Genomic DNA, 12,159 nt, shown 5'->3' on the forward strand with positions numbered 1-12,159 from the left:
TGTCTTTTGATCTCAACTATGTTAAAAAAGAAAAATAAAACTGCTTAGAAAACTGACAAAGGAAATATTCCAAAGTAGGTAGTGGGATATGGATAACTATTACTATAGTCAGACTCTTTACTGAATTTTCAAAATGCTCTAATATAAGCTGTGTTATTTTAATAATTAGGAATAAAAACGAAAGGACGAGGAGGTCCTTCCTTATCTCTGTATCTCTCCCTACGCCATCTGATACAAAAATGCTTTAAGACTGAATAAAATGTTGGTATCAAGTATTAAGCTCAAGTACATGAGCCAAAACCATGTTCCAGTAAGGAATCTCCAGTAGGCTGCACTGCCATTTCCAGTCCGTCCAGAGCTGTTCTATAGATGGCGCGGGAAAGGTGGGGAGCATGAGGAAAGAACAAGAATCCCATGCTTCAGGCTTTCATTTCACCCTACTCCGCAAGTCCCAACTGTGCACAGAAACATTACCTTACAAAATAGCAGATCTTCAGGCAAAGCCCTGGGGAATTCTTCGCCAAGGCATCCTTATATGTAGGCTATAGTTAAGGGAAATAAAAGTTTTTGTCATAGAAACCAAACAACATCTCATCTTTGGAAGGATTTGCTAAAACACCCCGTGCCAATATTTTCTTATGTTTTGAAGAACAGATAAACAATTTGTACAGTGAATTAGAAGAGGAATGAATAAATATTCAGCTCTCCTGTCATGATAATTAAGAGCAGTAATGTGAAAAATGATAATCTATGCCTAGAGGAAGTCAGCAGATAGACCTGGGAAGTGATGGCAAGTGAGACAAAGCTATGTGAATAATCGAAAATGCAATCCAAGATCACGTTTACGGGTCTGTGGCACTCAGAATATTCCATGAGAACGTGGCCATCCTAAGAGTATGAAAGAACAGTAAGATCACATTGTGTTGAACTCTTTAGAGATCTGTGGAGAGGGTATTTCATTCATTTTACAAGCCAAAGAATTGCAAAATCCAGTCCGGTGGTACCCGGGGTGGGTCTACCATCTCTGGTCACTAGACTGAGGAAACAGGCTATGTGCACCATGTGCGCTGTGAGGCTGTACCCATTCTCCCTTCTAAACACTGTGCCATCAGAACTGCGGTACGGAGTCCAGTGAATTCCTGCAGGGCCCCTTCCAGGAGTCCAGTGAGCGGGCTAGCAGAGAGCTCAGATAACGGGTTGGAATGGTCTTCCTTCAGGGGGGGCATGTGTATTTTAAAAACCTGGGAAAATGCAGAGGTAAACATAGCCAAGTCAAAGTTCACATCTTAGGATCTGTGCTTTTTGATTAGGAAGGAATCTGAGCATTTGGGGATTTTATATCCCTGTAACGTTTAAGAGCATACTGGAATGAAAGTCTCGAAACTTCCCTTTAGAATATATAATTAAGTGCTTTAGACTTGTGGTTTTAAATTGAAATTTTGGAACTTCAAAGATGATGTTATCTGTCTATAACTTTAATAGTTATAAAAAACTATTTAGAATTCAGGAAGGCATCTGAAGTATTTAAAAATCATCCAAAATGTAAAATTCATAACTGTAGTTTACAACCATTGGAAGTATTTAGTTCATTAGCATTATTCAAATTAACCAAACATTTTTCAAGGCCCCTTAAAAATGCTTGGAGAAACATGCTAGATATAATAGAAAGAATTGTATTTGCAAACTAAACTTGAAGCCGGCCTAAAGAAGAGGTAGGGCTGTAAAATTTGTACTTTTAATAAAATCACTTTAATTTAAAAACTAAATTTTAATAGATTTAATGCCCATAATATCTATCCTCAAAAGCATCAAAACAAAACACAAAAACTCACATGCACAGCAACACAGAAAATAAACAAGTCCAGGCAACTGGCAAACCGGATGAAATAAAAGGCTCTGCCTGACGCCTGCCTTTCTTTGGGCATAAAAGCTAAAAGTGAAAACAAGGACTTTACATGTCTTTAGTCCATATCGCTGAGGAAGTGCGTGCCTTCAACACAAAGAGCTCCAAGCACAGGGCACCTTCTAGATAAATATGGCCCAGATTCTGTGTTTTTATTATTTGATGCGCTTGTTGACATTTTATTCTTCCTTTTTTCATGAAGAAGGGACAGAAAACGCACTTCTCTTTTATAACAGCCAAGTAGATCTATAAATCAACACAGTGCCGTTTACCACAGAGCTTTTATCTGGTGGCTCCCTGCCAACGTCCATCCCTGCGGTGCTGGGCCGCAGAGGCGGCAGCAGCAGCTGAGTGCGGGCCCTGCCCACAGGCTCAGCGGCTCCGGGCTCGCTGAGCCTGTGGGCAGGGCCCGAGTGAATGGCTCAGTGCATGGAGCGCTCCTTGCGCAGGGCCCTGCAGAACGCTGGGCAGGAGGGCAGAGCACGCCCCTCATCAGAGCCCCTAAGCTACAACAAAGGGAGACCTAAAGTGAGGCCAGGCGCCCGCTTTCTCACTTGGGGCGCTGAAGCAAACGCCCAGCACATGTAGGCCGGTATCAGAGGCTCCGGCATCTGCCTCGCAGGGGTTCATGTCACTGTTTGCTGGAAGATTCAGGCTCCACACATCTTCCTTCTCTCCACAGCCAGTATTCTGACTGTATGGTTCTGACTGTACTTTAAAGGCATTTGAGCCATTCATAGCATGTTTTAAAATCTTTTTAATTATGAAAAACCAGGAAGCATCAGGAAACCATGAGCTTACTTAACTAATAATTCTATTACTTCCAGGTCAGAAAACAGAGACCTTAAGCATGAAGAAAAAATTGTTCTGCTGTCAGTGTTTAACCCGGGTTTCAGTGACAGGCAGTCTCACTTCATATTCCCTTCTTAGAATCTTGCCCCCCGCCCCAGAACAAAGCCTAAATTTCTCACCTAAAAGTCCCAATACAGAAAGCGTATCCAATGTTTTGCTCCCATAGTCAGGCAACATTTATTATGTACTAGTGTGAGATGGCCTTTGAGCTAAGTTCTAGAGAAATAAATATAAATAAGCCCTAGTTCCTGATGCGGGGCCAGACAGACAGACTACTGTGGGAGACACGTAAACAGGTAAGTTACAGCGTTGGATTTTTAAATCTATGTTAAAAATATATTTACATTTTTTTCTTAAGGTAACTTGTAATTAAATTTTTAGTACCTTTGTAACTTTCTACAATATGAACAGAACTCAAACTACAACAGCTAGACACAAAGTTGCTGTGGCGTACCTGAAATAGTCATCTATAGAGACCAGAGCACGCAGCACACTGCAAACCTTACAGACTGAAGTCTGGGTCGATCAATGTATTTAGCTAACAGAATAAAAATACTTGGCACTTTCTGCAATCGAAGATGAAAAGCTTTTCAAAGCAGATTACATCCAGACTAGAGATGTGAGAGACACTCACTTAGGCAATACAAAACGAAAGGCAAAGGAATTAGATTTTCAAAGCACTGTCTAAGCTCACTACACGTGTTTTCAGAAGGGAGAGGTGTGTGGAAGGCTGACAGTGTCAGGAAAGACTTTACAGAGGGGTCTGGAAAGAGTCTGCTAGGCAGTGAGGGAGGAAGAGCTATTCCAGGCACAGGAATTGTAAGAGGACCCGTTCCATCTGGTGCACGAAGAAGTTCAATGTGGGGGAGACAGGCCCTCGGAGAGAGCTGCAGAGAGAGCTGGGCATCCCCCTGCTGTCTGCAGAGGCTCTGAAGCAATGGCCTTCATGATCTGCTTCTCAGGAAAGTGACTTCAGAGGTGGGTAATGACTTCCCTGGGTGGGAGGTGGGGAGGGCAGCACACTGGTGAGAACGGCAGTCCGGACAGAGAGGGGCCTGGGAGAGAAGACAGAAGCCCACACTAAGGCCGCGGCAGGGAGACGGAGAGAAGAAAGCAGCTAAGAGTCATTTCTGGGGTAGAAGCCCAGGGATTGAGTAATGGACTCTGTAGGAGGTGAAAGAGGGGAGGAGTCAAGGGCGCCTCTGAGGTTTCTGGTTTGGCTAAGTGGATGGGCAGGGACACCACAAACTGAAATTGAAAATGAAAATGCAGTTGTCAAAGCAGAATTAATAGGTAGTAATCGGGGATGAAGATGAGAAAATGAATTAAGTTTTGGGCTTATTAAGACAGAAGTGTCTGCAGCACAAACTAGTCCAAGTATTTTTTATAAAGCGGTCTGGGCTAAAGAAAAACAGACTTGAGACAAACTGAGGGTTGCAGAAGGGACGGCGTGGGGGGATGGGGTAACCAGGTGATGGGCATTAAGGAGGGCACGGGATCTGATGAGCACTGGGTGTGCTATGCAACTGATGGATCCCTGGACACGATACCAAAAACTAATCATGTACTATGTGTTCAGTCATGTACTAATCATATACTAAGTTCAATTAAGTTAATTGAACTTAATTAAAAAAAAAACAACACAAGAAACACAGACTTGAAAGGCCACAGCACAGAGGGACAGAGGTGGAAATCCTGGTGGGAAATCACCCGGGAAGGAGGGAGAGTGAGAAGGACACCAGGACGCTGTCCCCCTGTTTGAGAGGGGCTCAGAGGAGGGGCTAGATGGGAGGCCAAAGGACTGGCCGCCCAAGAAGGGGAGGCCCTGGAGAGGTGGAGGGGTGTCCACAAAGCCCAGAGTCAATAGGGACAGGAGAGAGCCAAGGGGCTGAGCCACCAGAAGGCTAGTGGTGACATGAGAGGAAAGTCTGAGTGCCGGGGTGGGGCCCCAGCTGAGGGAAGGAGTGAGTGCGAGTCCAGAGACGGGAGATAGTGATGCAGACTATTTTAGGAGGTTTGTGCATCAAATTTCTAACCCTAACAGGGGAGGGAGGGCAGGGTGGAGAATTAGTTCCTAGGCTGGGGAGACCTGAATGTGTTTTAGATTGACGGGCAGGTATCATTGAAGGGGCAGAGGTCAAAGTGGAGAAGAGGGGACACAGGTGAAGGGTCAGACCCTGCGGGGCGCGGAAGGGAGCGGGGTCTGCGCAGGGTCTGGAGGCAGTCACGGGGCACAATTCAGTCCTCAGAGCAACAAGTTTCTCACTGAGGAGGTTTTAACCACTGACACTGTTTAGAACCGCTGGTACATGGAGTTAACAGAAATCAACCGCCTCTGAGTCAGCCTTATAACGGCTTGAAAATTCTCTGCAGACCAGACACCCACTTATTACCTGCAGCTCTTACTACACAGACCTCTGCCAACACTCCACCCTTGGAATCCTTTGATACAACAAGTGAAGATTTGTAAGTAGGTTTAGAGAAGGACTCAGTCTCTTCCGGTGACTTTTATTTTTCTGTGTGCCATGAGGTGAAAAGAAAGGGGCCAGGGGAGGGGCAGAGAATGAGAAGAGCCACCAGGCGTGACTCAATGCCAAGGGCACGGGCTGCAGGTGCTCCAAGGTCTCCCCCCACCTGCAGTCCTTCCTCCAGGGCCGCGGCTTACAGCATCCCCTGGGGCGAGAGGGAGAGGGCAGGCTCCTTCTCCATCCCACTGGATTCACACCCCGTAGGAAGGTTAAAATCCAGCAGGGTTTGCTTGGCCCCCAGCCAGCGCCTCTGCCTGAAGCATAAAAGCACCAGGGGCCGCGTCAGATGCTGTGGTGTCACAGACCCTTCTTCAGAGCCCGGGGAAAGGGGGCGGAATGGGACAGGACAGCCAGCTCATCACTGCAGTCGTGGCCGCACCCATGTCAACCTGCACAGGACGAACAGGAATCTTGGCTAACCTACGGGAAAGGGACTTTTACTCGCCAGACATACTGAAGGCCAGTGATTTCTTGGACGTCTTGCCCGAGCCGTCAGCACGGACGATACTGCCCCGCCCAGCTGCAGTGACGCACAGGTGTGCGCCTGTGGAGCTCACACACACACACGTGTCGACACCCCCACGCACAACCCCCGTACCTCCGAAAGGACATGTGAACCCACTGACCACTCTGAGTGGTTCCAAACCACTCAGAACGAAAGCAAGTTTCAAACTTCGAGGTACTTCTGAATGAATCCCACTGGGGGATTGCCCGTCACTGTGCTGAAGGATATAGGGTGATGACCTTCTGGAGCAGTTCAGCAGAGGAAATGATAATTCGGTGCATGGTCAGCATGACTTGCAAGAGCTGGTTACTCCGACACAGATTTCCATCCGCATCTGAAAACACAAAAAGCGGCATCTGAGCATGGCCCCTGAGAGAAAGGAGTCCCCTGCTGACAACCTCCGTTACCGGAAGGTAGAGGGCTGGAGTGGGGGCCACGCCACTCGCTCTACTGCCTTCTCCCCCTGCCTTGAGCACCATGAAACCCCCTTCTTTGCTTCTTACCCCCCTGCTGCATTAACCACCCCACCAGAAAGATGGTAAGATCTTGGGAAAGGGATAAACATTGCACCATACACTCGAGTCTCTGCTGAAAGCAGAAACACATTCAAGTTTTATGCAGTCCAAAGCACATATAAGGTGGTGGGTGGGGGAGTCCTTTCCAGAGTCAGAGTGAAAAATATGTAGTTTTAAAGAGATTATAGTTAGGGGCACCTGGGTGGCTCAGTGGGTTAAAGCCTCTGCCTTCAGCTCAGGTCATGATCTCAGGGTCCTGGGATCGAGCCCCCGCATCAGGCTCTCTATGCAGCGGGGAGCCTGCTTCCTCCTCTCTCTCTGCCTGCCTCTCTGCCTTCTTGTGATCTCTGTCTGTCAAGCAAATAAATAAAATCTTAAAAAAAAAAAAAGAGAGATTACATTTAAACACCTGAACTTTGAAAAATTTACAAGAACAGGTGACCATAGGAATACATTTCTAGGGCTCTCTCACGGCCCTGGAAGGGATTCCTGCCATTGAGGGAAATCTAAGCTTTCCTAGTTTTATGGGCAAAATGCCTCCGGATGAAAATAAAGGAGGAAGACTAGAGGCAAACGTGACATTTGGAGATGATGGCTGGGTTCATTTCAAAGATCACACTTAGCTACGTTTTCCTAATCCCAGCAGGTACCAAATGGTCAGATGCATTCTATACACGGGCATTGGGTATACAGATTCCCTTTGCAGTGGTTTCCAAAATCTTTTCAACACTTAGACCATGAAGTGTTAGGGGCTGTGTTGCACGGATTGCTTCACCTTGCCAGCCAGCTTCCAGGTGGGCTCAGCCCTGGGGAAGCATCAGCAAGGGGCAGGAGGAGAGAGGCGTCCCAGTACTTCTCTCTTGTGCCCTCTCTGCTTTGGTATCACTTCCCTGACAGCAGCTCTAGGTCTCTTCAGTGAACGGCCTATCGTTCATGACACCAGCTCTCTCCAGGATCTAACCCTGCGGATCCCCACGGACCCCTGGCCCACGGGGGAGGGACAATGACATCCACTTGGTGACAGTCTGGGTCCAGCATCCCTTAATTCCACCCCCATCTCTGTATGTGGTTCCTTCACTCCAGTGCTTCTCCTTCAACCAAGCCGTGTGAACTCGATCCTCGGAGGGGAACTTGGATGATTCAAAGCATCAAAGGAGAGAATGGATGTGATCTGCTGTAGCACTTCAAAGCTCTTTAAAACACATTATGCAAAAGAGGCTGTCGTTTTCACTCTTTCCAAGGGCACCGGACTATAAATGAAGGGCACCGTGTACTTGGGCTCCGGATTCGGAAGTCCTGGCTCACCCGAGATGATGACCGAAAGTCACAGTTCATGGAGAAACTGCGCATCGAGGGGCCAGATCACTCACCTTCCCCTCACCGAATCCACCGATTTCTGTGCGTGCTGTTCCTCCCCCTGCTTGCCCTCCCCTGTTTCCCCGGGAGGCCATTCTGAGGCCGTGGCTTCCACTAGGCACATAGTCTCCTTCTTTCTCGAGGATGCCGATACTGCCTCTGTCCACATTCTCTCCTGCGGCATCCACTTCCCTCTCTCTCTCCTGCTTTCCTCACCCATACCATTAAACACAGTGGAACATGGGGTGCCTGGGTGGCTCAGCGGGTTAAGCCTCTGCCTTCAGCTCAGGTCATGATTTCAGGGTCACGGGATCGAACCCCACATCAGGCTCTCTGCTCATCAGGGAGCCTGATTCCCCCTCTTTCTCTGCCTGCCTCTCTGTCTACTTGTGATCTCTCTCTCTCTCTCTGATAAATAAACAAAATCTTTAAAAAAAAATAAGAAAAATTAAAAAAAATAAAAATCATTAAAAAAATAAAAATAAAAAACACAATGTAACAAAGCCGTAGGCTCTCACCAGCTCCAGGACTTCATTTCTCCAGATCAATTTCCCACCTTCTATTACATTTTCAACCATACCATTTTAACTTCTACCTCTGTTATCCCAGTGAACAGTTTATTTTCAAGGCCACCAACCAGCTCCACATTGCCAAATCTAATAAGTTTCTTTCACTGGCTTCGTCTGACTTCATGATTCAGGTTGCGTTCAACCCAACCCAACCCAAGTTGACAATCCTCCTTCCTGGAACACTTTCTTCTCTTGGCTTCCATAACATCACACTGTCTCAGCTTCTCTCTCACACTCTTCTTCTGTCTCCTCTTCCTCTGCTGAGCATTTAAATGTCACCATGCTCTGTGGCTTAGCCCTCCTACTTCCTTTTAAAAACAGTTTTAAAAATTTGAAACTTCTTAAATTTTAAATTAAAAAATTTAACTTTCTTTTCTAGGGTGAACTCATCTAGTTCTTCGGTGAAAACGCCATCTATTTGCTGATGACTGCCCAACTTCCATCTTTAGTCTGAGTACCAAATTAACATGTCCAACACCCTCCTTGGCAAAGCAACGCAGAGTTAATTTCCAACCTAACTCACCCCACCAAAGCTCCTGACCTCTCTCTCCCCCCAGTCCAGCGCTCCTCCATTCTTCCTCATCTCGGGAAATGGCACCACCAACCGTCCTCAGTTACCCACACGGAAAACCTAGAAGTCCTCCTTCATTTCTCAGTTGCCCTCACATCCAGTCCATCAGCGGGTCTTGATTCTACTTCCAAAATGAGCCTCAGGCCGGTCCATTTCTCCCCATCCTTGCCACTGCACAGACTAGTTGTAACCAGCACCATGAGGCACGAACCCAAATGACCCCCCGCTTCCTCTCTTGTCCATCCTCCACACAGAAGCCAAGAGGCAGCCCGTAGGTCAGGTCATGGGGTTCATACCCTTTAACAGATTCCACTCCACTTGTAATGAAACACAAACTCCTTACTGTGGCCAGTGGAGTTCTGGCCCCTTCTAACCTCTCCCACGTTTCATAACACATCGCTCCTCTTCAGAGGGGAAATACCTCTGTTTCTACCTCAGAGCCTCCAAGTTTCTTCCTAACACACAGACTTGCGTTTGATATTTCCTGCAGCGTGGCCTTTCTTCCCTTGGCCTTTCACGTCATTCCGGTCTCAGCCTCGATGTCACAGCCTCCGAGAGGTCTTCCTTAAACTGCTGACGTAGCCATTATCCTGCCTGAGAGTCTTCGTAGCACTTACCAGGATTAGAAGTTATCTTTTCAATTTTTATTTTCTGAGTCTCCCCTAGAATACAAGCTGTGTGATGCCCCGGCCCTGTTTCTCCCACAGCCTTGTTTCCAGGGCCTAGAACAGGGAGCACACAGGGCAGGTATTCAATAAACATTTGTTGAGTAAATGAGTGAACTGTATCACAACCCTTTTCTTAGGATATCTATCTTTGGATATTGGATTTGCTTTTGCTTTTGTCATTACCTATTTCACTGATGAAATAATATATGTATTTCTTTTCTTCTTGGCTGAAGTTTACCAAAAAACCCTCGAGGTTACAACATGACGTATCATTGTTATGAAGTATTCAGTTAGAATGGTTATAGTTTTGTTCATTTTTTTTTTAAGGTTTTAAAAAAAATTGTATTTGGGGGAGAGAGAGAGTGTGTGTGAGCACATTAGCAACAGCGAGGGACAGAGGGAGAGGGAGAAGACGACTCCCTGCTGAGCAGGGAACCCGATGCAGGGCTGGACCCCAAGACCATGACCTGTGTAGAAGGCAGACGCTTAACTGACTGAGCCACCCAGGGGCCCTCATTTCATTAATCTTTTATGAATTCTTCTCAGCTTAGTGAGGCACAGTGGATATCATGTCAGGTGTTTCTCATTATAAGCATCTTTGCCACAAGCTTTTTCATCACATAAGTAACAGGCAAAACTAAGGCAATTTTGCTGTAAAAGGTAAAAAACAAAAACAAAAAAACCCCAGTTGACAGTGTGGCTTCATCTTTCCATGCTGCTGTGCTCCCCATTTTTATAGGCGATGCTCAGCCCTCACAATGGTCTATACAGTGGTACTGAGTTTTGAGCCCACGTTTCCCACAGAACTTGGAATGTCCGTCAGCAGACACAGGACAATGTGCCAAGAACAAACAGGAGTGGAGAAGGGTTTCACCATGCGGTCTGGAGCTCAGGTACAATATGCCTCCTGGTATTTGGAAACTGGTACCTCTCTTAATGACAGAGGATATTTTATTTTATTATTTTTTTAAAGATTATTTTATTTATTTGACAGAGACACAGAGAGGGGGAACACAAGCAGGGGGAGTGGGAGAGGGAGAAGCAGGCTCTCCGCTGAGCAGACAGCCCAATGTGGGACTTGAGCCCACGACCCTGAGATCATGACCTGAACAGAAGGCAGACGCTTAACCAACTAAGCCACCCAGGCATCCCTGATGGAGGATGTTTTAGCAAGGAGATAAATCCATAAGAAAAAAAAAAAAAAAAGCTATAGTATGAAAGACTTTAAAGACTGCTTTGCTACAGCACACAGAAACACTCAGTTATCTGCACAGTACTGCCATGGCACATGTTAAGGGCACTCAAATGTTTTGTATTGTGCAATAAAGTTGTTTTAATTTTGTTATTCAGTTTTCATGTTTTCTCATGTCCTTTTAAATGAATATCCCTGTGTGTGTGTGTGTGTGTGTGTGTATGTGTGAGAGAGAGATTTTTATCTTTCATGGCCAAATTGTTTTTCACCTGATTAGTTATGCAGCAAAAATGCTTGTGGGGAAAATGCTCACTGCACAGGTGTTGGTGCAGAAATCGCCTGGAACTGGTTAGCGCTGCGCCCTGTCTTCTGGCCCAATTTCTATAACAGTGAGATCTTGCCACGGAAATTCCACATAACAAACCACCCCAAACCTCAGTGACTTAAAACAGCACTCAATTATTTTTTTCTCGAGTGAACTGGCTGGCGGGTCAGCTGAGAAAGGCTGGGTTTTGCTGGGGGCCTCTGTTACATGACCACCACCCCACCCCGCCCCCGACCAGGACCAGCTGGCTGGTTGAGCTCTGTTCTTTCATGGTGATGGCAGGGCATGAAAGGGCGACTGGAAATACGAAGGCCTCCTAAGCTTAGGCTTGGGAGTGGCATGCTGTCACGTCTGCCTCGTTCTGCCGGCCAAAGCAAGTCATACTGCTGAATCCCCGCAAAAGAGTGGGAACTTTAAAGTCACATGAAGAACATCACTGACACACAGAAGGTGAAAAATGGGGGACAGGTGTAACAACGTCATCAAATCTATCACAATTATGAGGAAGCTAACTTTTCATTTTTTAAGATTTTATTTATTTGAGAGAGAGAGAATGAATGAGAGAGTACAAGAAAGCAAGGTGAGGGGGGGAAAGGTGTGAGGGGCAGAGGGAGAAGCAGACTCCCTGCTGAGCAGGGAGCCTGATATGGGGTTCGATCCCAGGACCCCAGGATCATGATGTGAGCCAAAGGTAGATGCTTTACTGACTCAGCCACCCAGGTGCCCCATAGTGGGTGGCTAAATTTTCCAATTCAGCATCTGACAACATGGTTTCTATAATGCTCCTTTCCTCACCGAGGTAGTAGGGTCATATTCCAGGATACTATGGTAAAAAGCAGGGAAAATGAAGATCTTTGTGGGGTATGCATTAGACCATTCAGGGGAACCGTAGACACAGTGACGGGCTTTTTCAATACGCGCAGGCTTGCTATCTCCACCATTCTCTGTGGCTGCCTGGCATCTTTCCATGGATGCTCATGTGTTAGGGAAAAGGACTTAGAAGTGTCCTGGGTGAGATCAAAACCAGTGACATGTGGAAGGATTTGAGGAACTAAACAGGTTTATTCCAGAGTAAACTGAGGAGAGCTCTTAGGACTATCTTCACATGTCCGCAGTACCATCTATGGGAGAGGGTTTAGATTTGTTCTGTGGGGGAGGCTGAGAGAAACCAGGGG

General features: G+C 46.5%; 1 protein-coding gene across 2 annotated transcripts in view; it reads right to left on the minus strand.

The window, feature by feature from the left end:
• RASGRP1 (RAS guanyl releasing protein 1) overlaps positions 1 to 12,159 on the minus strand; it is an 82,254-nt gene that overhangs the window by 28,231 nt on the left and 41,864 nt on the right. For both annotated transcript variants that reach the window (XM_032343240.1, XM_032343241.1), the window contains exons 3-4: positions 6,017 to 6,122; positions 475 to 537 (exon numbers count right to left, since the gene is read on the minus strand). In XM_032343240.1, coding sequence (XP_032199131.1) covers positions 475 to 537; positions 6,017 to 6,122 — 169 coding nt within the window. The remainder of the gene's footprint in view (positions 1 to 474; positions 538 to 6,016; positions 6,123 to 12,159) is intronic.

Source organism: Mustela erminea, chromosome 5 (assembly GCF_009829155.1).
Source record: "Mustela erminea isolate mMusErm1 chromosome 5, mMusErm1.Pri, whole genome shotgun sequence".
NCBI lineage: Eukaryota > Metazoa > Chordata > Mammalia > Carnivora > Mustelidae > Mustela > Mustela erminea.